This window comes from Pan troglodytes, chromosome 6 (genome assembly GCF_028858775.2).
Source record: "Pan troglodytes isolate AG18354 chromosome 6, NHGRI_mPanTro3-v2.0_pri, whole genome shotgun sequence".
In the NCBI taxonomy this organism is placed as follows: domain Eukaryota; kingdom Metazoa; phylum Chordata; class Mammalia; order Primates; family Hominidae; genus Pan; species Pan troglodytes.
In genome coordinates this window covers 32,176,907-32,204,661 of record NC_072404.2, presented here as the reverse complement: position 1 = coordinate 32,204,661, position 27,755 = coordinate 32,176,907, and the positions used below count along the sequence as shown (strand labels likewise).

The following is a 27,755-nucleotide window of genomic DNA, read 5'->3' as shown; positions in this document are numbered from 1 at the left end:
AAAGTACCTGTAGAGCAAGGTGAGAGGGCAGAGTTAGAGGATGGGTGGCGTTGGGTCTTAAGTGCGATCCCACAGAGATATAATGTGAACCACATGTGTAAATTTAAATGTTCTTTGTAGCCACATTTAAAAAAAAGATTTAATTCATGATACTTTATTTCACCCCATATACCCAAAATATTATCATTTCAATATGCAATCAATGTTTTTAAATGATGAATGAGCCAGTTCACATTCTTTTTTCCATACAGTCTTCTTTACAATGGGGTGTGTATTTCCCACTTGGAGAACATCCTGGTCTGGCCTGGCTACACTGCAAGCGCTCGGCAGCCTCTTGTGGTCAGTGGCTGCCCCAGTGAGCAGCACAGCTACAGAGGCCCAGGAAAACCAACCCCAGGAGCGTGGATGTTCACTGCCTTCCTTCAACCACTCCAGGCAGGTGCGTCCACCTTTCTGCCTCATTGCCTCACCAGGGCTGCAACTACCGAACAGCCTTTTCTCGGCAGCCTGACAGAATAGCTGTGTGTTGGGTTTCTGCAACCATAAAAAATGACCACAAATATGCATTCGGAGAGAGGAACGAAAACTCCTCTAGGCCCAAACGGTAATGGCAGTACTAGGTCATCTTTCTTGGAGACGGAGGTGAAGGGAGGGCAAGGGGCCCCTGGGGAAGGAAAGAGGGGGCGGGCGTGGCGTCGAGTGCGAGGGCGGCGGCCTAGCTGCACCCGCGAACTTCCCCACACCTGCCACCAGCTCACCTCGCGGCGTGAGGGATCCCTGGCAGTCGGACGCGGCAGGGTGGCTGGTTTCTGGGGCTGAGTCTGGCCCGACACAAAAGAGGAGGGAAAGGAGAAGGAGACGGAAACAAAGGCGCGGGGGAGGACGAGGAGGCGCGCGCGGTCGCGGGGCAAAGCGGGGATGCGGTGCGGGCGCGCGCAGCCTGGGGCTCCCGGGACCGGCGGGCGGGAGCAGGCGGAGCGGGCAGGGCGATTTGAATATCAGGCTCTGCCACACTCGGGGCGCCGCTGACAACTTCATTACCTCCGCATATAAAAATGACTGCCGGGGAATGCAAATAGCTCGCCTGTCTCAGCCGCCTGCCCCCGTTCCGCCGCAGGCTGCAGGCGGAGGCCCCGGGAGCCGCGGCGGCCGGAGGCGCAGACGCGCCTTGTCCAACATAATGAACTGCCCGGCCGCGGCTCCGCCCACCCCCCAGCCGCCGAGCCGGGCGGGGAGGGGGAGCGGGCCCGGTGCGGGAGGAGGAAGGGGTGGGCGGCCGGGCGCGGCTCAGAGGCCACGCGTTGCTAGTCAGTGTCGGCGCAGGCCCTGCCTCTTGACTCTGTCATCCAATTACTGCCATGAAAATGCCAGGAAACTAGAGTGCTCAGTGGGTTCCACTCGTGACCGCGAACTCTGACGGAAAAGCGGGACCCCCGGCCTCCGTCCCGCGCGCCCTGGTGGTTAAATTGGACGCCAGCGTCCCGGCGCCCCGCTCTCGTCTCGCCTGCAAGCGGGCGGCGGTTGTGCTGCGCCCTGCTCCCCAGGCCTGCGGCCACCGGGACAAGGCTGCGTCGCTGTGCAGGACCCGCCTCCCGAACCCTGGGCCTTGCTGAGCTCCCCGTGTGGCCACCGAGGCAAGCCGCGTGCGGGAGGGAACGCAGGCTTCACGGCGCCTCTCTTCTTGCCCTGGCTTGCGCCCTGGCAAGAAGTCACCTCCTGCCTTCTGATAGCTCTCCCTGTCACATTTGGGCCCCTTGTGAACTTCTCGAGGAGAGGAGCTAGGTCACTTTTATTAATAGCAACAACGACAGTAGTAAACATCTGCTGAGGACTATTCTATGCAAGGTACTATGCCAACTGCTTTACCTACATGTTTATCACAGCGATCTTACTGCACTTCTGGAAACCCAGGCTTAGCAAAGCCTTGCAAGGTGCCCAGCATAACCCAGCTAAGGTGGGAGGGAGCACAGATGAGAACCCAGGCCCCTCTACACTCTCAATCACTCTGCAGTATTTTCCGGGTCCTTCTTACAGCTCACACAACTGTCCAGCACTCCTTTGTCCCCCGACCGCATCACCCCCAGCCATCTTAGGCCGGGCCAGTCCCCCGCCCCCACCCCCACCCTCACCCCCTCCCTCACCCCCTCCCTCTCCTTGGCCCAGAAGTAAATCCTAAGTAGTCTAAATCGGTTACGACCAACCCCTTCCCTTGCCCAGGCACTGGCTTAGAAAAGAGCATGTGACCAGTCCTGGCCAAGGCCAAGCCAGGGGACATCTGTTGGGGTTTTCTGGGAAATGCTTCCTTGCCCTAAAAAAAGACACCTCTAGCGATTCCAGTTTCTTCTGTTGTAGAATGTGTATCCACCACCTGGCAACCACGGAGGAGCCAGGGAACAAAGTTAGTCTTTGCAGAGATTTACAGGACTAAGTGAGCTAACTCCAGGGTTAAAGTTTAGGAGAATCATGTTTTAGTCCTATCTCTACCTGCGATGGAGTCATGCTGCCTCGTGTTTATTCAGCGACATACTTAAAGTTAACTCCTTTTTGAAACGAGACAAGATATAAAGATGTAAACAAAGGAAAACTCCAGAAATTTGGTCTTGTCTCCATTAAAGAGTGTCTGTTTCTAGGCACTTCAGTGGAACCTCTCACTTCCAGCTTCTCTTCCTGGGCACTCACCTCTAACTCATTCAGCTTTTTTCCCTCAAAGTAGCTCTTTGCCTACACAGGCAAGGCATCTCTTCCCTCCAGGAACATCAGAACCCCCCTTCTAACCATCCTGCACCCACACACCCAGGCGTCTGAGCTTGACTGCCTTTGAAATGTTTACTGGCCTTCAAGTAGTCTCTTTGAAGAATTTGCATCTAATTTTGAACTTAGGGAAAATCGGGCATAACCAGTCACTTACTAGTTTCCTTGGCAACTACTTTAAAACAGAATCTAAATTGGAATGAAAATGGATTTTTATGGTTTCACTAAAATCATACACACTTTTCATGAAAATATACCAAAAAAACTGTAAAAAATATATACATACTATATGCTTTATTCGTTTATCTGGAATCAATACACAGTAACTAACTCAAATATCTCTGTTCCCCACTGCTGAGGAAAGGCACTCCACACTCCCTTAGCAAGACATTTAAGACCCTCCACAATCTGCACCTAACCCACCTCCAGCCTTATTTGTCTACTACAGTACATCCCCAAATCATGCTATTGCATTTCCTTTCCCATGACATTCTCTAGAATGCCCTTGAACTTCATATCCAACTGTTCAAATATCACCAATCTTTCCAAGTCCAGATTAAATATCACCTCTTCCAAGAAGCTTTTCCCATTCCTCACATATAATGACACAAATTGAGTTACTTAGTGTTTATTTTCAGCAATATTTAGCATATTTTATTTACTGATACCCAGTATTGTTAAAATAATGCACATTTCCTAACAGTTGGGGGGCTTCAATATTACCATGCAAACAATTAAAATGAGTAATAAATATTATCAGCAGAATTGTATAAATCTTACTCCCAACTTAAGGCTGAGCTGTTCTGTCAGATGTGATAAAATAAAGCTTCATATGCTGCTTGTTTTTCTTAGGATAACTTTGATTTCAGTAATAGAAAACCTGTCTGTAGTAGCTTTAAAAATGAAGAAAATGTAGTATCTCATGTAGGAAGTCCCAAGGTAGCAGATGCTAAGTTTGGTTAATTTAGTGGGTCAAAAATGTTTAATGTTGTCAAGTTTTTCTCGTCTTTCTGAAACTCTGCCATCCTCAGCTTGCTGACCTTGTCCTTAGCTAGTTCTCCTCAAGGTCTCAAAATGGCTGCCATAGTTCCAGGCATCACTTTAAGACATGGCAAAGGCCAGCCAAAAAAGTTGACTGTTCTCAAATTTTTTAAGAGTGGAGAAATTATACCAAAGATCCCTCAGATCTTTTCTTATTGGCCAGAACCAGGGCACACGACTATCTCTAAACTACCACTGGCAAGAGAGGCAAGATTATCAGAATTGACAACTAATCAGGATTTAGCCTTGAATTATTTTGAGGATAAGGGGAGCTGTGCAGGAGAGCAGGGAATTGACAGGACAGGCAATGCCAAAACAAAAGCTGAATTTTAGTCAGTTTCCCAGTCATCAATTTCTGTAGCCAAACTATCCCAAAGCTTAGTGGCTTAGAAAATTTTTTATTTTTTCTCTAGAATCTGGACAGGGCAGCTCCCAAGGAATAAGGAATAAGGGAGGATGGCTATTGAGTAGGCACTAAAAGTATCAGCAACTTTTCTTTTCTTTTTTTTTTTTTCTTGAGATGCAGTCTTACTCTGCTGCCCAGGCCAAGCTGGAGTGCAGTGGCATGATCTCAGCTCACTGGAACCTCTGCTTCCCTGGTTCAAGGAATTCTCCTGCCTCGGCCTCCCAAGTAGCTGGGATTAAAGGTGCATGCCACCACGCCTGGCTAATTTTTGTATTTCTAGTAGAGACAGGGTTTCACCATGTTGCCCAGGCTGGTCTCAAACACCCAACCTCAGGTGATCCTCCCACCTCGGCCTCCCAAAGTCCTGGGATTACAGGCGTGAGCCACCACGCCTGGCCAGTATCAGCGACTTATGATGGCTTTTTATTTGAAGATCGAAACCAATCACACTTTGATTATTCTTATATTGGTTCTTTCTACCAAAAAATAGTGTTTGAAAAAATGGTATATATTGATTTAGTCGATAGCAAACTGCTTGGCTGAATCCAATTTATATTTTCTTAGGGTGCAGTAAAATATTTGCTCTTTTGCTTTGCTTTCTCCCCACTAAATAACTGGCCATATTATGGATCCCACATAGGATTTTTCCTTTAACAATATGAATTCTTGACTGAATTAAGCCATTTTTGCCCTAAGTTCTTTAGTTTGTAGACATCTGAGAATTAAGTCAGGAGAATAGCAAATAATTATTTTAATTTAGCAAATAATGTAATAACTGGATTATTCACCATCAGAATATTCCTCTTTGAAAACGTGTAAATCATAGAAATGTTTGAAGATAAAATTATTAGTCATTCCCCTCTCGAAGGCAGATAGGAAAATTGTAACATGTAGTCTTTGTTTCGTAATGTCACTTCATTATCCTAAATAGGCCTTCTAGTTCTCTTTTAATTTATATATGTATTATAAATAATATTTTTATATATTTTATATATTTATATTATATAAAAATTATATAATATAAATAATATATATATTATTTATAATATATTATATATAATATATATATTATTTATAATATATTATATATTTAAATTATATATAATATATATTTAAATTATATATATATAAAATATATATATATGAGGTAAGAAAGTTCTTAAGTAGTGGCTAAGTCATGTCATTTATCTGGAGTCAATACACGGTAACTAACTCGAATGTCTCTGGTCCCCACTGCTGAGGAAAGGCAGCCCACACTCCCTTAGTAAGACATTTTTAGTCATGTCATTTACTAAAATACCACATGGACTTCCTTTTGTCATTGTATCTTCCATCTTCTAATAAATGTATAAGTGTCTCTGAACAATACCTGGTCAGATGATGAATGTTCGTACCATCATACTCTCCCTTTCTTTTCAAGACACTCATGGAACTGCTTGCACAAAATCTGATGTATTCCAATACCATCTCTGTGAATCATAGACCTTTAAAGCCAGAATGACAGTCCTCTAATTTGATAGGTGAAGAAACTAAGGCCCTAGAATTTAGAGAATTTTCTGGAAGTTACCAGACTAGTTAGTGACACAGTGGGATCTCATTATCTTGTTTCTGGTTGGTTGCCCCTTAGACCATACATTGGTATTAATGATTAACACGAAGTACAGACCTAACTCTAACCAGGTTATGAGTCAGATTCTTTAATATGGAGTTGGTGGCACCCACTCAACCAGGTCCCTGTAATCTCCACGCCAACATACCCAGAGATCCCATCAAGTCTCATTCCCAGGTACCTGAGGTCTCCTCAAATCCCTGTTTCATCACCTGTGCCAGCAGCCCAGGCAAACCTGGGGTTCACAGAAGGTACTTGACAAGGTGCTTCTTTCTGTCCCCATTGAGCTGGGGCAGGCGGGGGAAACAGAGGAGACAGCAGGTGATGCATCGCCTCCTGTCTATGCACCTTCACAGTGAATTTAAAGCTGAATCTTCAGATTCAAATCTGACAGTTTAATCATAAAAGAAGGTTTTTCTTCTCAAATGTTAATTGAATTTCCCCCCTTAAATAATTGTTTGGATTTAGAAACCCTGAGGTCTGTATTTTTTCAGTGTGGAATTACTCCATTGGCAGCATGCATTCGAATCCACAACTCCTGTTTCAAATCATACATTTCTAAAAAGAGAAACCAATGTGCTCCAATTCACTAATACTTTTAAACGATTAAAAGACAACTAAGAAAATGAAGCCTAACCATGACTATTTGTAGCCTTCTTTTTCTTCAGCCAACAATTGCTGTAATCCGCACTAATGAGTAGACTGTGTTAAGAATTTTCTTCACTTAACATTTCTCATTATTAATAAATTTTGCACTGACAACTATAAAGTGAACACTTTGGATTTATGCACCTAACCTAATTACATATGCTGCATGTACGCATTTCATTATTTACTTGACAGATTCATTCCTTGATATAATAAATAATTAAACAAGAATCAAATATTAACAATCAGATACATGTTAATTCTCCTCAAATCTGTAGAAACAAACTATATTTTTATCTTCAGTTCAACAAGCACTGATTAAAATTTCTTCATTAGGCAAATTTCGTAAGCAAAGTTCTTGATCTACTTTTCTTACTTTCACTGAAAATTAAACTGGAACAAATTATTCCAGGATTACTTCATGGAAAAAAAAATGTAACAGTATTTCTAGCAAAGCCATTGGATTTGTAATCTTTCATGAGCACTGCTGTATCTTATATATGAAACATTAATCTAAGTGTTTGTTAGGAATTCTCAAAGATGGTCTTATTATAAACCAGAAGCCAATACCAAATTGGTTGCTAGTGGTATATTACCAGAGATGTCTTGTGGGATAATGGTTTTAACCAAACAATTATTTTATAACTTGTTTAAAAAATAATTCCATGACATTATGGATAACGGTAAAACTCAATTTGGGCTGAAAATTTACACTGAGGTCAAAGTATAGCTGTTGCTTTTTGCACTTTAATGAGCTAGCTTTAAATTTTTTTATTCACATATATCAACATCTTCATTGATCAAACTATTCTCACATTTTATCAAATTTGCTTTGGTAGAGGATACAATACAATTTCATCATTTAAAAAATATTAAAGATTCATAGATAGCCACATTATTCATAATGCAAGATTAATGCCAGGCTGACAGGTTTTTGTAAAGATCTGACTCTTTTTTTCTAAGTGCCTATATCATATCTATGTGAAATATACCTCTGATGTTGCATATTGATTACTCCCTTCTCTTCTCTTCTAATGCTAAAGAGAGAATATTATGAAATGATTGTCAGGGTTAGTGTGTCTCTGACCTACACATGTACTATTAATAATTTATGAGCTGATTTGAAATACAGCACCAAGAAATCAACTGAGGACCACAGCCACTCCCAGGATGACATAGACTCTGGGTTGACAGCATATGCGCCCAGATTTTGAGGTTCTATTTGTTAAAATTCATAGAGAGACACAAATTCTTTGAGTGCCAGAGTTAACCGAATGGAAGGAAACCACGCTTCTTTGTTAGAAATTTCAAGTAGCTACATTTATCTCTTTTCATCCAATCCTTTCTGTGACATGAAATTTCCTTTTTAAATTATTTAATCAGGTTGTCAAGTTAACTCATAGTGTCCATAAACACTGGAGAAGCTAAATTCAAATAATATGGAGGTATATAAAGCAAAAGATCAGGTCTTTCGTCTTATTTCCCCCATGCCTTCACACTCAAAGGTTGTCCGGTGTGTATCCTTCCAGACTGTTTTCTGTGTTCCTACGAAGACAGAGGAGGTGGGGAGAGAGAGTTCCCACTATACTCAGAAATGGTCTCACACTCTACACACACTGCTGCAGGCTGCTTTTTCCACTCAACAACATATCAAAGACACCGCCCACATCAGCACATACATTTGTAGCTCAACTTTTAAACAACAATGTAGTGTTCCACTTTAGAGGTGTCCTTTGGCTCATTTATCCATTCCCTTATTAATATATTCGTAAGCTGTCTCAGATTTTTCATGATTTACAATGCCGCATATACTGAACATACATACTTATGCACTTCCTCAACTATTTCACTAATATAGAGTCCTAGAAGTGGAGTTGCTGGGTCAGTAACTGATCGTTAAATATCCTTAATCCATTAATTAGGCAAGGATAAATAAATATTCTTACTTAGGATTTAAATAATGTAACATTACATTAACATATATGCTCATGATGTTTAAGTTCATTTCTTTAAAAAAGTTGGCTGGGCTCGGCAGCTCACGCCTATAATCCCAGCATTTTAGGAGGTTGAGATGAAAGGATCACTTGAGCCAAGGAGCTCAAGACCAACCTGGGCAACATAGCAAGACCTGCCTCTATTTTAAAAATACAAAAATTAGCCAGGCGTGGTGACATTCGCCTGTGGTTCCAGCTACTTGGGAAGCTGAGGTGGGAGGATTGCTTAAGCCCAGGAGTCTGAGGCTATAGTGAGCTAAGATAGCACCACCACACTCCAGTCTGGGCAAGAGAGTGAGACCCCATCTCTTTGAAAAAAGTAAAAGTACATTTTTGAAACTTTAATAAAATAGAGTAATTTTAAAAATTAGTTATATTAATTTCATGTTTGAGTAGCTTTATACAAAGCAAACTAAAGTCTAAGTTTTTTTAATGCTTTAGCAATATGTCATCAAGCCACACATCTATATATATTATTTTTAAATCATTGTCCAAAGCAGCCAGTCTTCATTTTAGCAATACTACAAATAACTAGCCCTTGAAAAGTGTGTTTATAGAGACTGACAACTGTTAAACTACTGAATGCTTTTCAAAATATATTTTAAAAATTTTATGTGTGAAAACATTTCATGTAAGAAATCTAATTATAAACAATGCTGTTATGTTTATTTCAAACCATCCCAGGCAAGTATATTTGTAAAATTCTCTTCTTTTCACCTAAATTGTTTCAAGCCTTCTACAGAAAGTGTAATGGTTACCCAGTGTGTCTGTCAAGTTCTATTATATGAACTAGAATATGCTTTCAGAAAAGATACCTCGCATCCGATGACAGGCACTTCCTATCTGCTAGGATTCATAAAAATTGGAACACTGATCATTTCTTGTAGAGATTTTCTTTAGCAAGAAGATAAAGGGAAACCTTGTTATGCCAAATGACCTACTAGTCAAAAGTAGCCAGGACATTGAAACCTGGAAACTAGTTAATGGTTTGTAACAAGTCAGAAATAAAGATGTTCAACCAAGAAAATGACATTAAGCAGCACTGGCTACAAGAGAAAAGAGCAGCCTGTCAGAATCATGCAAGGGCTGTGGTGACAGGTAGACAATAAAATGGGATGACACGGGTTCCTCTCAGCAGGGGGTTTTAGCTTTCTCTTGGGAGTTTCCATGCACTTCCTTTGTAGGAAACCTTCTCTCTAAAAATGGCAACAGGCCCCTTGGAGGTCTTATTAAAATTCTCTCCCTGTGTTATAAAGTGTGTTGGATAAGGCAGATGACAGTACCTGAACAGTTAATTCTTCATTGTATAAAGGAAAGTAGGAACAGCGGTCACACCAGGAAGGTAGCTAGGTGGCTGACATAGCCCAGTAATATTGCACAGTAGGCATTGTGGAACAGGAAATGAGTGAGAGGGGAAAATCCATCCACAATCCCACCTAGAATGGCAGACAGCAGGAATCCAAACAGAAGCAATATCATACATATGACTATTTCATATTTAGATTGGTATCCATTATATCTGTAAATGAATTTCATATGCTAGTTTAAATCTCCATAGTGGACAGTCCAACAGCATCATTAGGATGAATATTGTTTTCATTTTTAAGAGAAATTTTCTTTCATTCACTTTCTGCCACTAAACTGCAGCTATAACAATGTATCTCTACCTACCTCATTATGGGCCATAAAGGATATGCCAAGAAAGAATGAAAAGAAAGCAAAGAACCCAGTGATTGCCCAATGAGTTCCTTAATATCCGTAATTTCAAGGGTTTGATCTCTATCCACAATAATGCTATTTCAGTTTTTTACTTAACCTTGTTTCAACACAAAGTTATATCATTTCATATATGTTTATTTAAAGAGTTTTAATGTCACTAAACTAATTTCCAATAAAGTAATAGCTGTTAGAACAGTCTTTTTTCTTGTAAACCATTTCTCTCTTTTTTATTCTATTCCCAACATATTTTAAGCTGTCTAACAAGATAAGCATTTCATAACCTTTTTCAGCTAAATTTTTTTTTTCTACTAACATCTTTTCAACCGGGGGAGGTCTGTATTTTCCACACTGCACTTCTACATTTAAAATTATTTCTGCTATAGATTAGCTGTCCCTTAGTGAGCTATGAAAGACAAAATCCTAGCCTCTTTAAGCCCGTCTTGTTTGACAGCATGCGATATTTGCATGAAATAAAAAACAAATATTTGTTCTTTTTATACAAGCTGTCAGCACAAGCTTAAGTTGTTTAGAAACCTATTCAGACAAACAGAATTGGTGTTTACCACATGATATATGATGAAAGGTCAACAATAGGTAAAATCAAAACTATTTTAAAAGAAGAAAAGAATTGGCATGTTTTTTTTTAGACAAGGTCTTGTTATATTATCTAGGCTGAATTTGAATTCCCGGACTCAAGCGATCCTCCTACCTCAGCCTCCCAGGGAGCTGAGACTACAGGCATGCACTAGCGTGCCCAGCCGATATGCATTTCTTAAACCAAAGGTGATCGTGTTGTGCCATAAAGTACATAGTACACTGACAATTAAAACTTCTTTGTTTACTTGTTTGTTTAAGAAAGCATGGACTTAATTCGAATTGCTCACTTACCAATGTATTAACTTTAGGTCCACCACAGGGATAGGTATAAGAAAATGTTCTTTGTTACCCTAAAAAGTTGCCAATTAAAGTTGCATTTCAGCTCTTTTCTCCAGGGAGCTTTCTGATAGCTAATAGGAACATATTCTGAAGTCAGGCAAGCTGAGCATTCCTGATATCACTGCCACCTAATCAGAGCCACTGAGTTACCACCTCCAGTTGCCCAACAGAGTCACGCTTCTGCTTATGAAACTGATGACTTCTGAATATGCAAGAGCGGTGATTTACCACAGGATGCTTTCAGGGACAAATGCACTTTCACTCCACCTCTAGAATTTGCACTGTCATGGCTGCCCTGGAGAATGCCTCAAGCCTGGGGACAAATTTCACCTACCCCTAGATCCACTCTGTCCTGTAGCCACAAGGACAGAACTTGTTCTGCTTCCTGTGGACGGTGTCCCATCTGCTGAACACACATTTTAATACATAAACTCTATTTCCAGGAATAATACCTATTGGTATTAACAAGAAAATAGCATTTCTACAAGATTATGTGAAAAGAAACCCTGTCAGTGCCACTCATTCTACCTTCAAAGACAAGTCCCTGTAATTACTTTCTCCTTATTTCCTTGTCTGGCTAAAGCAACAAGATCAAAAGAACCTATCCATTTTCCCCAGATACCTTCCAAAATGTGCATTTGCTTTGCAGTCTGGGATCAGAAATTTCATTATCTGTGTTTGTATTAGTAATTCACTGCACAAAGAGAACAGAGGGCAGAGAAAGAGAGCACAAGTGGAAGCAAACATCACAGACAATTGTATATATGCAAATGCTTGCAAATTTCTGCCAGCATCTCCCTATCTACAACCAAGCAACATGGAAGTCTATTCATCCCTCCAGCTTCTTTGCTGCCAAATATGGTTGTGGTTCTGGGGAAAACATTCAGAAAATGTTGAACTTTCAGCCACCAGGACTAAATCTAACTCAAAACCTACAACATAAAAGGCTAATGCATAAATAAAATCAGTGATTTTCTACAAAGACTTGGGATATGCAACATTCTGATACAAAGGGTAAAAAATAAGATTGGCTTGCGAGGGGGGTGGAGGAAGGAAGGGAATGGTTGCATGCAGCTCTCCAACCTAATTGACAGAGAACTGAAATGTTGCCTCTTGTCTGTCTGGGATTGTGCATTTGCATAAATAGCCTAAGTAAGAAGGGGTATAAAAAAGCCGGAAACAGTCCTGATAAAGAAAATGCCCCAAATTCAAATTCATAAATGCAAATGCTCACTTTCAAATATATATGCATAGTGTTTGAAAATGACAGCGAGAATCATCATGTATTTTGTTTTGTCTTGAAATCAATTATTCCCAAACAATAATGGTTTATCAAAATTTTTCATGACTTCCTTTATTTGTAGATATTTATTCTACCCACTGCAAATCACTGATAACGGTAATAATTCACACATATACATGTCTTTCACATATAATAATTCAGTGCATCCTTAAAATTATGCTTTGAGGTAGGGTCAGTATTATACCCATTTTACAGGTAAACAGACCAAGCCTCCAAAGTTTAGAGAGTTACTCAAATTTACTAAACTAGTAAATTAGTAAATGGCAGGACTGAAATTCAAACCCTCATGCTTAACTCTGAATCCCAAGAGCCTCCACACCATGATGCTGTGTAACATTACCAAAGATGTAATGGCCTCGGCCATATTTTGCTCCTCAGCAACGTTTGACCCTGCTGGCTGTGCTGCTCTGGAAGCCCTCTGCTTTCCTTATTCTTGGGAATGGCTCTTTGATTTGTCTTCTGCCTCTTAGATTGTCTCAGTCACTTCCAGGGTCTCCTCTTCTGAGGTCTTCTGTCTACCCTTCTGTATCTCTGCCATCAGTGAGCAATCTCACTCACTTCCACTCCTTCATTTATTAATTCAACAAATATACTTTGAGCACCTCCTATGTGCCAGGCACTAGTCTAGGCATGTGGGATACCACCGTGAACAACAGCCTGTCTCCCTCCTCAAATAAAGCTTATATTGTCATGGGGATGCAGAGGACATAGATAAAAACAAACAGATATCTATTTAGATACAGGTGATTGATGCTATGAGAATACAAAGCAGGGAGGAGAGATGGGGAAGGTAAGGAAAAGGGAATGAAGAAGGAGATTGCAATTTGGGGTCCAGGAAGGCCTCACTGAGATAACATTTGTGGAAAGATGTCCTTCATCAATTCTCCTCTCAGAAAATTTCTAAATATTCCTCTCTACCTCTCGCCCTATTCCAACCTCACATTTTCACCTCTGGACATATCATCTCTTCCTGTACCCACATCCTGGCTGCACCTGAATTCATCCTCCCCTTGTCTTCCTCCTGCACCTCTTCCTGTGCTTCCCACTCTAAGTAACAGCACCACCATTCTTTACACCATGAATATGCACCCCGTCAAGAAATATATAAGGGGCCCCTTCTAAGTGAATACACTCTTGTATTCTAGGTGCTAAGAGAATACATTGGTTTTATAAGAGCTATTTTCTCCTTGAGAAACCATATAGGGTATTAGAAACAGATCTGATTCTGTGTTCAATCCCGCCTTTTCCATTAATTAGCAGTAGGTTCATCTATACAATGAGAATAATGGTACCCACTTTCTATTAATGTTAAAGTAGTCCCCCCTCATCCAGTGGGGTATATTCCAAGACCCTTAGTGGATGCCTGAAACCTCAGATAGTCTGAACCACGTATACACTATGTTTTTTCCTATATGTGCATACATACCTATAATAACATTTAACTTATAAATTAGGCACACTAAGAAATTAATAACAATAATAATAAAATAGAGTGGTTATAACGATATACTGTAATAAAAGTTATGTGAATGTGGTCTCTTTCTCAAAATATTTTATTGTACTGTACTCACTGATTTTTGGACCGCAGTGGATGGCCAGTAGCTGAGACCTCAGAAAGCAGCTGGGGAACTACCGTATAGGGATTAAATGCAACTGCGCAGGTAAAGTCAGCAAGTGAGCGAATGAATGAATAAAACAGTGAATGATATGCTTACTACAGTGCTTGACATGGGAAATATCCGACAGTTTTAAAAGATGTCATCAGGACCCACTCATTTCATCTCTCAGCTCAATTACCTTTGGTGTGGGCTCCATTTTCAGGCAGTGGCAATAATGAGCTTCCCAGAGTTCCAGGCTTTCATCCTATCCAGCCATCCCAGAGGAGGAAAGAGTTTCTTTTCTCAGCAGTAGCACAAAGGTCATTGGTTTTGACTGGGCATGTGACCACTTATGAACGACTCATCACTTGGGCCAGGAAAATACAATTGCTCTGATTGACTAGACTTGGGTTACACCCCCCTGTGGGGATGAAGGTTGACTCAGCTCCACTCAAACCGCAGGGACTGAGAGTGGAGAGGGGTGGTCCCTGAGAAATACCAAGGGTCTTGTAGGAAGAGAATGGATATTGGGCAGGTAAGATAATGGATGTCCACTACACCCAACTATGGCACCTGATTCATTCTGTCTTGCATTATAGTTAGATGTTTTCATGTTTGTCTGCCCTCAGATTGAGAGCTTCCAAGAACAGGGGCTGAAGGTTTGTTATCATCTATCTGCTGGAGTACCCAGCTCAATCTTCTAAATATAGTACATGCTCAATAAATGTTTTTAACATGAATTGATTCATTACACTAGCGTAAACTATTTCTTCTTTTGCATATTTTAAGTTCTGTGATGTCTTGTTCTCTTCTTATTACAGGAAAATACATAAAGTCTAAAATACACATACACATTATAGCACCTTAAAAGACAGGTTTCCAACAGCAGAAGCACATAAACCATCTTCATAATTTACACATATATTGACTTTCTCTCCTCTAAAATCATTAACTCAGCTAAGTTTACACAGGTGAGAAAAAGAGCAAGAGCAGTAGTGCCTTTCTAAGCCACTTCATCTTGCTATTCTGTTTTTGTCTGGCAAATGCTGAATTTGCTGAAAATGCGAGTGCATAAGATTTTCAAGACTTGCACTGCAGCCCTCACAAGGTGTCAGTATGCACTGGGCATCCGTTGGATTTGACTACAGTGTAGAAATGTCCTTGATCTTCCTCTGGGCCACGTGATTTCAACCTGTATGGCCTTTTTCAAGGCTACCTCCTCAAATCCTGTAATCCCAAGTGTGGCATTCTCTCCTTCTTCCTGGGTACACGGCTGCCCAGCTAGAGACATGTCCCAGCCTTGCTTGTGTCTGGTGCGATCATGTAACTGAGTTCTCACCAAGTGATGTGGTGATGTGTACAACTTCCAGATCATCTTCTTAAAGATGTCTAAGATTTGCTTTTAAATAATGCAGCGAAGCGGTGGGGGACATATTTGGGGGATATAAATGATACAAGTTTGACCATACAAAGGTAACTGTTTAAGCTCAGTGATAGGCGCATGGGAATATCTTATACTGCATTATCCCTACATTTGTGTATGTTTGAAAATTTCTATTGAAAAATAAATTACGCTGCCGGGCACGGTGGCTCACGCCTATAATCCCAGCACTTTGGGAGGCTGAGGTGGGCTGATCACAAGGTCAGGAGATCGAGATCATCCTGGCTAACACGGTGAAACCTCGCCTCTACTGAAAATACAAAAAGTTAGCCGGGCATGGTGGCAGGTGCCTGTAGTCCCAGCTTTTCGGGAGGCTGAGGCAGGAGAATAGTGTGAACCCGGGAGGCAGAGGTTGCAGTGAGCCAAGGTGCGCCACTGCACTCCAGCCTGGGCAACAGAGTGAGACTCCGTCTCAAAAAATAAAAATAAAATAAAAAAGAAAAATAAATTATGCCAGGCATGATTGCTCACACCTATAATCCCAGTGCTTTGAGAGGCTAAGATGGGAGGAAGAATGCTTGAGCCCAGGAGTTTGAGACCACCCTGGGAAACATAGCAAGACCCCCATCTCTACAACAGACAAAATTAGCTAGGCATGGTGGTGTGCACCTGTAGTCCCAGGTACTCGGGAGGCTAAGATGGGAGGATTGCTTGAGCCCAGGAGGTCGAGGCTGCAATGAGCCAATATTGCACCACTGCACTCCTAGGTGACAGAGTGAGACCTTGTCTAAAAAAAAAAAAATTAAAAGGTGCTTTCCCCAGTTATGTTCTCTCCTTTCCTATCCTGGTTAGAAAGAGGGCTGACTGGAGCAATCAGGGAAAGCACGTGTTGAGGATGGCAGAGCCACTCCTCCAGTCCAGGTCCCTGGGCGGCCCCCTGGAGCAGGGCTTGCTTACCTGCTTTGGAGAGTTACCTGAAAGAGAAATTGATTTCTCCCTCATTGGAGCCATTGCCATCTGGGGTGTCTTTGTTACAGCTACAGTGTTGTCCAGGTGACTCTAGCTCCTTATTTATTTCCATTTTATTTCAAACCGTCTCCTCTACTCTAACAGGCAGTAATAATCTTACCTGGCTTCACCAAACCTTTACTTATTTCTGGCTCTCTTATAGGTCAGCACAATGTTAGAGCTCAAGAAATGTTTGCTATGTTTACATTTTTTGTTGTTTTGAGGTCAGGCTGAACCACCAACTACAGAAACAAGTAGACTCCACTAAGACAACTTTAATTAAACTGCTCACAATACAACTCACTGTCAAAACCTTTACACCAATTTCACATTTGAGTTTGGAGGTCATTATTTAACACAGCTATGTACAAACCTTTGATTCAGAAAAGAACCATAAATTAAAGCAAAACTTAGGATGAAATGCTAATTCAACTAGAAAATAAAAGGTTCAGGAAAACTTAATATTTTTCAAAAAATATAAAATACAGTTGTGTTATAAACCCTGCAGGCTGACTCCAACCCACAGACACATTTTATCTTCCCCTCTCCAAATGCGGCACAGTTCTACACAGCATTTCAGGAGTTTTGAATGTCAACGTGCTTAGAGGGCACCACTGCGTCCTCCCTCCCTGGTGGCCTTGCACAAGGCCTCCTTACACATTTATCCTGAGACCTGTGATCTGCCCACAGACTGGACTTAATGGGAGCGTGAGGCATGTGGACAAAATGGTTTTCTAAAAAGAGTGGTTAATCCTCGTCATGGATTACCAAAGAAGGTCATAGACCTTAGAAATATTCTTAGAAATAAGGTTGGTTTTCACACAGTGGCTTTGGGGTGAGGTCCCCTGAAGGTCAGGGGATAAACTTGGTAGGTAGACCAACAAAGAGGAAAACAAAAATTGGATGCAAGCTGGTGTTCATTACTACTAAACAAAATCAGGAGTTTCAGGAAAACCTTTTACAGGGTTAGACTGCAGGCTTGTCTCTGATCACCACTGTGACAGCTGGTGTGCCCATCTGCTCCCACCCTCCACTCTCCCTCCCCTCCTCCACTCCCCTACCTCTCCCTCCCCCTACCTCCACCCCCTCTGCCCCAATGCCCCCCACCCCAGACTCCTCAGGAGAATCCCATCTTTGTCAGACTAGTTCCTAAGCTATGGCTGCAAAAGTTGGAATTCGAGTGAGGAGGAGCCGAGAGGGCCAGGGACTGCCGTGTCAGATTTACTCTGAGAGCTACTGGGAGAACAGTGAGGAACAGATCTGGAGGGTTAAAGAAAAGGGGGAGAAAGACAAGAGCCAGTGTGAGCTGGGTCTGGAAAATCAGAAAGAGGCTAAAGTCAGGAGTTTGAAAGAAGCTGAAGAGGAATGGGATAGAGAGAGATATGTTGTTATGTGCTGCAGAGTAACATCTCAGTCAACAACAGACTGCATGTGCGACTGTTGTCCCATGAGTATCATGGAGCTGCCCTCTACAGGTGTACCATTTTTTATCTTTTATACAGTATTTTAAATGTACCTTTTCTATGTTTAGACCACATATATTCACCATTGTGTTACAACTGCCTGCAACGTTCAGTACAGTAACATGCTATAGAGGTTTGTAGCCTAGGAGCACTAGGCTATAGCCAGAGTGTTTAGTAGGCTATGCCGTCTAGGTTTGTGTAAGTAAATTCTATGATGTTCACACAACAAAATTGCTTAACGACACATTTCTCAGAACATGTCCCCATTGTTAAGCAATGCATGACTGTATATGGTCCCCAACTTAGGGTGGTTTGACTCATGACTTTTTGACTTACAATGACATGATAGCAATATACATTCAGTAGAAATAGTACGTCAAGTTCACATACAACCATGCTGTTTCTCACTTTCAGTATCGTATTCAATAAATTACATGAGGTATTCAACACTAGATTATAAAATAGACTTTGTGTTAGATGTTCTTGCCCAACTGTAGGCTAAAGTAAATGTTCTGAATATGTTTAAGGTAAGCTAAGCTAGGATGTTCAGTAGGTCAGATATATTGAATGCATTTTTGATTTACAATATTTTCAACTTACCATAGATGTATTGGAACATAGCCCTATCATAAGTCAAGGAGCATCTGGTAGGGTGAGAAGAGAGAGTGAAAGAAACAGAGGCTTTTAAGTTTGAGAGGCCAGGCAAGGTGGCTCACGCCTGTAATCCCAGCACGATTGCCTGAGCTCAGGAGTTTGAGACCAGCCTTGGCAACATGACAAAACCCTGTCTCTGCCAAAAATATAAAAAAAATTAGCCAGGTGTGGTGGTGTACACCTGCAGTCCCAGCCACTTGGGAGGCTGAGGTGGGAGGATGGCTTGAGACTGGGAGGTTGAGGCTGCAGTGAACCATGATTGTGCCACTGCCCTCCAGCCTGGGCAACAGAGCAAGACCCTGTCTCAAAAATAAATAAATAAACAAACAAACAAACTTAGTACCATACTCCCTGCCTCTCTGTAGAAACTGTTCTCTGAAGGGGAATCGTTCTCATTTAATGATATCCCATGTTCCTTGCACCCTGGCCTCAAGAACACCTAGTGTGAATGCAAGTGCCCTTAATCATTTTCAGAAGGACTCCAAAGTACTATAGATTCAAGGGATCACTGTTCACCCTTTCTTTTTTGAATCAGTTTAGGAAAACTGTGCACAGTACCCCTACACAGAGATGCATACACACACACACACACACACACACACACACACACACACTTAGAGATTCACAGTGAATTTTTTTTCTTGAGGGTCTTGCTATGTTGCCCAGACTGGAGTGCAGTGCCATGATCACGGCTCACTGCAGCCTTGACCTCCCAGGCTCGGGCGATCCTCCCACCTCAGCCCTCCAAGTAGCTGGGAACTTAGGCATGTGCCACCACACCCGGCTAATTTTTGTATTTCTTTTTTTTGTAGAGATGGGTTTTTGCCACCTTGCCCAGGCTGGTCTCAAACTCCTAGCCTCCAGCAATCCACCTGCCTCGGCCTCCCAGAGTGCTAGGATTACAGGTGTGAGCCACCGTGCTGACCTCACAGTGAATATTACCATATGAAAGTCACTGAGAAGTCCTGCAGAAAAATTAATATTAAACTTTATTTAGCCCAACGTGTCCAAAATGTAACTGGCCATGGAAACCTCCATCCTGGTTTTTTTTTTTTTTTTAGCTTATTAGCATTTAGTAAACTTCTTAGCATTCCTCAGAACTAGCGCTGTAGGGAACACCTTTAGGATGTTCTGTATCCAGTCTTTTTATTGTACTGATGAGGAAATTGAGGTCCAGAGAGGTTGGGAACCGCCTTTGGGTACGTGCCAGCCACAGAGCCAGAACCTGATTCACCAGACATCCTTCCAAATCAACACTCTCTCCGGTAAATCACACTTCAGTATGTCTATTCCATACCTCTAATATATAAACAGTACACACAGCACATGAGTTGATAGCCTTGTAACTGCCAACTTACAAATCACCCTTTAAAAAAATACAAAGAAATCACTAGGTGAGAGCTGAGATCATGTATACAAACTTGAAGTGTGTTTATATACACTATTAATCGCCCTTGTCATGGTTTATACTAGTTATCCAAGTCTTGCTGGTATCAATTGTTTATCCTCATTGCCTTCTCACTGAAATAATACTACCAATAACAAATACTAGCTCCCTTTTTGCTCTCAATGTGAAGGATAACATTAATATATTGATGCAAATTTCTAGCATTTATCTTTATGCATTCATTTAAATAGAGCCAAAACTAAAGAAATCACTTGTTAACAAGATAATCAAAAACAAATCCTTATACTGAGCACTTCATTGATAGGTCAAATCCCATTATCACTAACTAAAAGGAAAATTCTTTACTTTGGAATTTGGTTGAATTTAAGACAATTTTCAAAAAAGAAAAATAAGAATGAAGAGGGGGGCATGGAAATCTTTGTTTTTGCAAGAGTTATAACTATTTGTCATATTAAAAAGTAAATTACGTTTGACTGTAAACTTGAAAAGGTAGGTAACATACAAATTTTTTTTAGAAAATCATATTTTGAGAGCAGTCAGTACCCAACTTTAAAGAGTATTTATGAATAATAACATATTAGGAAAGATCAATTGGGATTTCTGTCTAAAAAGTTAAATATTCAGTGCCTGTGATCTGTATTTGTTACCTAAGGCTTCTTTATCAGCAGAAGAAGGCAAATGATACCCTGCAAATGTTTCCAGCATGCAACTTTGCTTATCTCCCTGTATTAATGATCTGTATGGCAGCTGTTATATTAACCTTATCACATAGTACAGCAATAAGGGAAAACTATTGTGAAGGAAGAAAAAAAAACCATTTTGTTTAATCTCTGGGACCTTTTTTGAACCTAGCAATTTTCTGATTGTCAAGGGTGGAAAAAAAATGAAAGTTAAACTTTTACTGAGTTTATTTACAATCTCAAAGAAGAAACTGGACATTTCCAAATGGGTGATTCAGTAAACATCATAAAATTTGAAGAGGACACAGATTAAATTATCAATTAAACGCTCATTATGTGAGTGCTGGGTTTCATGGGGTCCACTAGGGAGCTCCCACCAGGAGTCAGGAAGCGGCTCCTGAGAAAGGCAGTCTCTCCTTCAGGGCTCTGAACCGCTCATTTATGAATATGACATTACCAAAAAAACTCCCATTTGCCCCTCGTAAGACTTCTACTTCTTTCTTCATACAGTCTCTATGTGCACACAGATGAAATTCAGAGGCTCTGTCTTTTAATCCCTCTTTAACTTGGATAATATCAAACCTGACCCTGACACCATTCTACCTTCTCTTCTCTCAAGGTATTGAGAAATCACCTAACTCTATGATTGCAATTAATGTTTGGTTCAGCTACAAATGCTTGAGCTCAACCCACGTACTAGCAGAATGAACACAAGCCCCTTCCACTCCCCCAACTAGGCAATATGCTTTTTCCTTTTTTTTTTTTTCTTTCATTATCCCTTTAATACAGAGCAGGGCTACTGATTAGCAAGAGGCAGTTTGACTCCAGCAATAGGTCTTCTTCACTAAGCCTCACTGTCATGGAAATTCCAGCTGCTACAAGAATAAGAGGCTCAATCCATATTTGCCAGCTCTAATATGAAATCTGTCAGAGCCCAAATTAATGAGTTCCAAATTCCTTACATCACGATAACAGGTTAAGACTGGTCAATTAATTACATAAATCCTTCCCGATTCATTGTGCGTTTGCAGCCCAGATTGTGTCTTACATTACTCCATGACACAAGGCCTTTTGGCTCCTGTTGTTCTGCAGAAAGGCCCCATTTAAGTGGAGGCTGCCTGCCACGGCAAAATGTTAAATGTCACACGTTAAATTTGCACTTTTCTGTAATTGCTTTTGTTTAAAAAAAATTTAAACGAAAGCACAGGGCTCCCAGTACACCGCTATGCAGAGAGCTGGGACTGTACTGCACGGATCCCAGGGCAGGTCAGTACCTGTGTTTTACCTCTAAAACACAGGTTTTAGAGCACATGCTCCCCAGTACCGGCTCCTCTATAAGCAGTGGAACCCAGAACGTGCATATTTGTGAAAATAAGCCAAGTTTCCCTAAGATCTAAGATTCCTGTCTTTATGAAAGGATTAAAATAGGATTCTCTACATAGCCGGCTTCTCTTGTCTACCAGTAAAAATATGGGGTATCTTAAACACTGCTGATCTAATCATCTTTCAGAAGCGTGTGCATATTATATTTGCATAGGCCTTGGCTTTAAAAAAAAAAAAAGGTATTCCAGATGGCTTTGCTATTTGTATTTGTCACTGTAACACACCTACAGAGAGTGGTCTGATTGAGGACCTCATAATCATCCAGGCCAAATCTTTTCCTTTTTATAACATCACAATGTGCCTGGAATCACAGCTAGTTAAAACTCGACCTGGATGTGTGACCTCCAGATTCCTAGCGTGGTCCCTCCACCCCATTACATGTCTCTGTGGACTTGTACGCACGTAGCTGCTGGGTACCGAATGGGACCGGTTCTGGTTGTGTTTCCTGAACCATCTTATTGCAGGCTATGGGTTCTGCGAATACACGAGCGACCAAATGATGCTCTTAAGTACAACCGACACCTACGTAGGGAACAGGTTCTTTCTACTTGGGAGCCCTAACACCACTCCACTACGCGGGCAGCTCGCCAGACCCAACCAAGGGCGCGTTCTGCAGTGGGCGGCTGCAGCCTCCGCACTGGCCCGGCAGCGCCCCCTTCTGTCCTCCGGCGGCCTGGCACCTGATGTGTCACAGGCCGCGCGCTTTTTCCGGGGACTAGAACACAGTCCCGCTTACGGGGCTTCTGCCTAAAGCGGGTGGAAAACTTGTATCACCCCCCTACACACACACACACACACACACACACACACACACACACACACACACCCTGATCCAGGCCCTTTTCTGGACCTGGAGACACGCACTTCTTCCCCAGTAGCCCAGTCCTACCACCAGGCGCGACCGCCCCCTCCCTCTCCAGACGGAAGGGGGCAGGTTAATGCAGCCGCGCGCCCGCCGGGCAGGTTAGGTTCTCAGGGGCCTAGAAGGGAAAGGGGTTAACTAATGTGTGCGATGCGTGTGCAGATGACAAAATTCAGGGCACGTAGAGTTTGCCCGGCCCCACCGCGTCCGCTCGCGGGGACCCTCGGGGGCCGGGCCCCACCGGGCCGGGGCAGCACGGTGTAGCCCCTCCTCCGGCCGGGCGCGAGCGTCTGCAGAACAAAGCCTGGAGTCCAGCCCCGGCCCCGGCGCGGCCGCCCCTCAACCAACCCCCAGGCGGCAAGGCCCTCTCCACGCGCGCTCTCCAGCCTGGCGGGGCCCTGGAAGCCGGGACACGCGGAGGCCGGGAGGGTCATCGGCGTTTAAGGCAGCCTCCCACACCCAAGTGCACCGCCCGGAGCCCCTCTGCACGAGGGCTTTCTGCTTATTGCTCTTTTCCCCAACAGCCAGAGTCGTCACGGTAGCGCGGGAAGGGGCCTCGCGGGCCGTCTGCAGCAGGTGCGGCCGGGAGCCGCAGGCCCGCGCGGTAAATCGCTGTCTCTTTGCGGTCGTTGTTCCCATTCACCGCCCGCCGCCCCCCCGCCCACCAGGGTTCTTTTTTTTCTTTCCGCCGCGCAGTTGCCATGGGTTACCAGGGCGGTTGCCATGGGTTACCGGACCGAGGCCGGTTGGCTCCCTACCTGTAGCCCAGTCGCCGCCGCCGGCGGAGCGGCCTGGGCGGGACGCGGCGGGAGCGCGCGTGTGCGGGACGCAGCGCGGGGGATGCGCGCGGGCCGCGGAGGCGCCGCAGCCAACAGGCGGCCGAGGGTGCAGCCGCGGGAGCGCCACCGCCAGTGGGGTGGGGGGCAAAGCTGTAAAGAAGGCCCAGAGGTAAGAAACTAGCAAAAAACACAACCACAAGTTATGCCCGTGCTGTGCCTCTAGCAGCAAAGACAAGCGGTGTGGGGTTGGATGAATCTACACTTCTCGTCGGGGGAGAAAGGGTATTTTCCTCTTTAGCATAAGCCATTTACATAGTGTCTTTAGACCAGAGTTTAAATTCAGCAGGAAATTGTAGCTTAATGGTTTTTTTTTTCTCTTTTCCTCTATATCTTTTGAAAAGAAGTCTTTGGAATTTTGGAGAAAGAGAAAGGGTCATTAACTACCAGAGTTTGCGCAGCTAAAATAAATTAGTGTCCAATGCACTGCTCATGATCTAGAAAAGTTTGCAGTAGGAGTGAAGTGCAATTGTGTCTGCTAAAAAGGGACAATGGTGACTCGTTTGTAAGATGCATATGGCAAAGAATAGAACCAAAGTCCTTTGTGTATATAGCAAATGTTAAAGAAGTTGTTGCTTATTTACATCCTTCTGAAATTTTTGAACTCCACTCTATTAAAATTATTAATTTCTTATGACCTTTATTTGCAAAGAAAATTCTATGCTTTGAATGTCAAATTGCAGTAACTAATTTCAGACAGTATTTTGTATTTGAAAATGTGTTTATATATAATTAAGAAAAGGTCTATATTCCAAACAAAAACACAAAATTGTACTGAAATTGTTTCCTTCATTGAAAAGATGTTGCCTTGTATTCACAGGATACCAGCTAAGTAATTTAAATATTAAGAGGAAGACTATTTAGAAACAGAATAAGCTTTGTTATTTTCGTTTTAAAATGTTAAGGGGCCTCTAATGAAAAGGGGTTGTCTTTTATAGCTCAAATACTGAAAACCTTATTGGTACCACAGTAGCTCAATAATAATGAATCCTTAAGGCATCCAAAAAATACAAACCAAATTCAAAACAACGTCCAGTTTACTGTTGGATATAACGGTGATTGTGGCCAGGCTAAATGAAGTTGTTTAACTTCTTAATTGTCATAAAAGAAATTTTGTTCTTTTACTTTATACTGCATATCACTTGTTTGTATTTAATTATTCAATAAAATGTGGACTAGGTTTGAAAAACTGGCAAGATACTTAATATCTTAAGGAATAGTATCTGCTTAAAAATAAATACTTGTTTGTCCCTAGTAATTTTTAAAACTTGAAATTTTAACTAGAATTAAGTAACTTTCTTCTAAGTGAGACTTTATAAGAAGCCGAAGTAACAGGTTGTTGACGTTCAGTGCTGTTGACACCTTTGGGTTATATATAAATCTAGTTCTACAACAAAACACGTAAGTTGGCTTTATAGGTGAATAGTTTACCCTTTCAGAATTAGCCAGGGAAAATGCAGTTTTGCTGTATTGTAATCATAAAGAATCCAGGATTAGAATTCTTTACATTTAAGTCACATTAAAAATAGTGTTAAATAAACATCTATTCAAGTTAGCTACATCAGTAATTATTTTCTTTTTCCTAAAGAAAGCTTTATAAAAAATATGCCAGAGAAAAATAAGAGACAAAGCAAGAAAACCACTGGGAACTGAAGTTCATCTAAATATCTCAGCTGCAAGAAATCAGTTTTAAGAAGCCAGTGTGTGGACACTGAAACAACTAAACCAAGGCTAAAAGCCTCAAATATGTACAACTATAGCTAATATTAAACCATGTTTTACCAAATTTCCTCATAAAAAATAAAAAACACTGAGTTTGGGTCTAAGGCAGAATATATTCTCTTGTATAAAATAAGTGATCCGGCAAAGTTGATTTTTTTTCACGTTTAATGTAAAAATGATCTCATGACATTTACATACTAAGTATTAGGCATTACATAATATTAATTTTGATGGCTATGTTACATCATCTAAAAATAATATGACAATTGGTGGCATAGTATGTGTTTTTCAAAACTGCTGTAAAACAGAAATAGTATGAACTCAAATACATATTGCTGAAGGGATGAGGATCGCTCTTAAATGCCTGGATGACATGAACTTTACATAGTAGCATGGTAAGAAATTACTAAATCTTTTCTTTTCCTGTATTAAAATAATGAGGATCTAAGACACATTAAATCAAAATATTTACAAAAATTTAATGATGTTTTAGACCAAAGAAAAAAAAGGACAAATTAAAGAAATCATTCTTATTCTAAATTTAATTTTTTTAATGTTAGTTCTTAGTTTTCTTAGCTTTTTTTTCTGTTGGTTCTTTGAAACAAGCATTGTAAAGACTTTTTAATAATACAATAGCTTTTAAACTCTTAGTGAAAATGAAAAGGTTGCTTTTTGTAGTAGCCTCTGCCACTCTTCAATTAGGCTGGGTAACAAAGCAACAAGTTATCCTAGTTATCTGAAAATATCTTCCTGTTAGTTTCACAGAAATATTTTGTACCATTCAACATGGATGAAACTTGGGTAATTATCTCAAGAAAATGTTGCCTCATCTGAAATCTGAACTTCAAAATAGTTTATCTAAGATATCTTTGGGACACTAAAAAAAAAGACATTTTATGAAAATTATACCAATCTTCAAGTAGATGCTTTAAAAGAAGGGGCTTTTTAAAAATGAATAATTATTTCTGAAATTAGCAAGTCGACATCCTTTTCGAAATTATGGGACTATTTATTGGTAAAATTAAATTTATTAATCTTTATAAAATCCTTCCTCTGATTTAAGTAATAAGTAACCACCACTGATACTGAAAGTTATCTAGTGATAAGAAATTGCACATTTAGTCAAAAAATAAATCATTAACCTGATTATACAATGATAATGAAAACAAATTATTTGTCTCCAGAAACCATTTGTTGAAGCTGATTTTGGACAATGAAAATGTATTTCTGAATCTATATATTGCAATTATAAGTAATATTACTAGCACTATCTATGTTTTTTCTAAGGTGTAAACATTATTTTAATATGTCTCTATTCATAAGATACATTTCCATCTAAGCGTGAAACAGAATACTGGAAAGGTTAAATACTCTTAAAATATTTCAGTCTAACACCCAAAAGCATAGTGTTTTGCCAGTGCAGGGGAGGTATCCACAAAATATCAGCCACATGTCTGAGAGAGGCAGTCTGGTCTACACTGTTACTCTTCATAGGGTTTAACAACATATACACCGTGTTTACGGTAACACTGCCCCACTGATACAAGAAGGAATGCTCTATCTTGATTTTAAATGCTACTTAGTTACCTATCTTTTTAAATTCAATAAAACCAACTAGGTTTTTTAAAACATGTAAGTCATTTCATTGGAGGGCAAGATCTTGTTTACCAATAATGTCTGCCTGTAAAGGATAGTATTGCATTCACAGGATTTTTAGCTTTACACAGAAGCTTACCTAAAATAAGACAACATAAAAATACCACTAATAAACAACCCAACATCTTTAAGAATTTAAATACCTAACATCATGACAGTGAGCTTTAGGTAAGAATGTATTATTATGAAGCTTTCTTCTCTATGACTGGACATAATTTGCTATTCCTAAGATAGTAACATTAGAATTATTTTTCAGGATTCCTGCGGAGCTGTATTTACTTTACATCCATGTGAACTGCTGTCATCACTACTGTGTCCAAGCCCAGAGGATGAACTGGAAAAGAAGAGAGGGGGAAAATAATAAAAAGAGGAAATTGGTTTTCACAACACACTCAAAGCCTGAGTAACAGAGGAGAACTTTAATTATCTCCAGTCACAAAGAGAGACAGGAAATTTGGACTTTTAATTAGCCATTTGGAGTGCAGTTGGATATTTTTTTAGCTAGATAATTTAAATGCGAATAATTCAAGTCTGACTAAATGAAAGTCACATAATCAGAATGCAAATAATTGAATTTCTACTGCATTCATTAATTCAGTGTGGAGGTGTGTGTGAAGACTACTATGATGAGCTGTCACAGCTCAATAAAATCTCAGTCAATTAATTTTTTCATTATCTTAGTATTACATCAACAAAA

General features: G+C 41.0%; 2 protein-coding genes and 1 long non-coding RNA gene across 7 annotated transcripts in view; 1 reads left to right on the top strand and 2 right to left on the bottom strand.

Annotated features, from left to right (window-relative positions):
* Positions 1 to 1,170, bottom strand: part of LOC745184 (autism susceptibility gene 2 protein) — a 95,699-nt gene extending 94,529 nt beyond the window's left edge. The window contains exon 1 of the mRNA XM_016957204.4: positions 759 to 1,170. Within this exon, the coding sequence (XP_016812693.1) occupies positions 759 to 1,038 (280 nt within the window). The 5' untranslated portion in view covers positions 1,039 to 1,170. The remainder of the gene's footprint in view (positions 1 to 758) is intronic.
* Positions 275 to 27,730, top strand: LOC104007134 (uncharacterized). Its single transcript, XR_681227.5, has 2 exons — positions 275 to 439; positions 27,315 to 27,730. It is a non-coding gene; the product is annotated as an uncharacterized LOC104007134 (long non-coding RNA).
* The window catches only part of SNX10 (sorting nexin 10), an 82,166-nt gene continuing 79,960 nt past the window's right edge, over positions 25,550 to 27,755 (bottom strand). For all 5 annotated transcript variants that reach the window (XM_001161850.7, XM_001161647.6, XM_063815275.1 and 2 more), the window contains one exon: positions 25,550 to 27,392. In XM_001161850.7, coding sequence (XP_001161850.1) covers positions 27,311 to 27,392 — 82 coding nt within the window. In that variant the 3' untranslated portion in view covers positions 25,550 to 27,310. The remainder of the gene's footprint in view (positions 27,393 to 27,755) is intronic.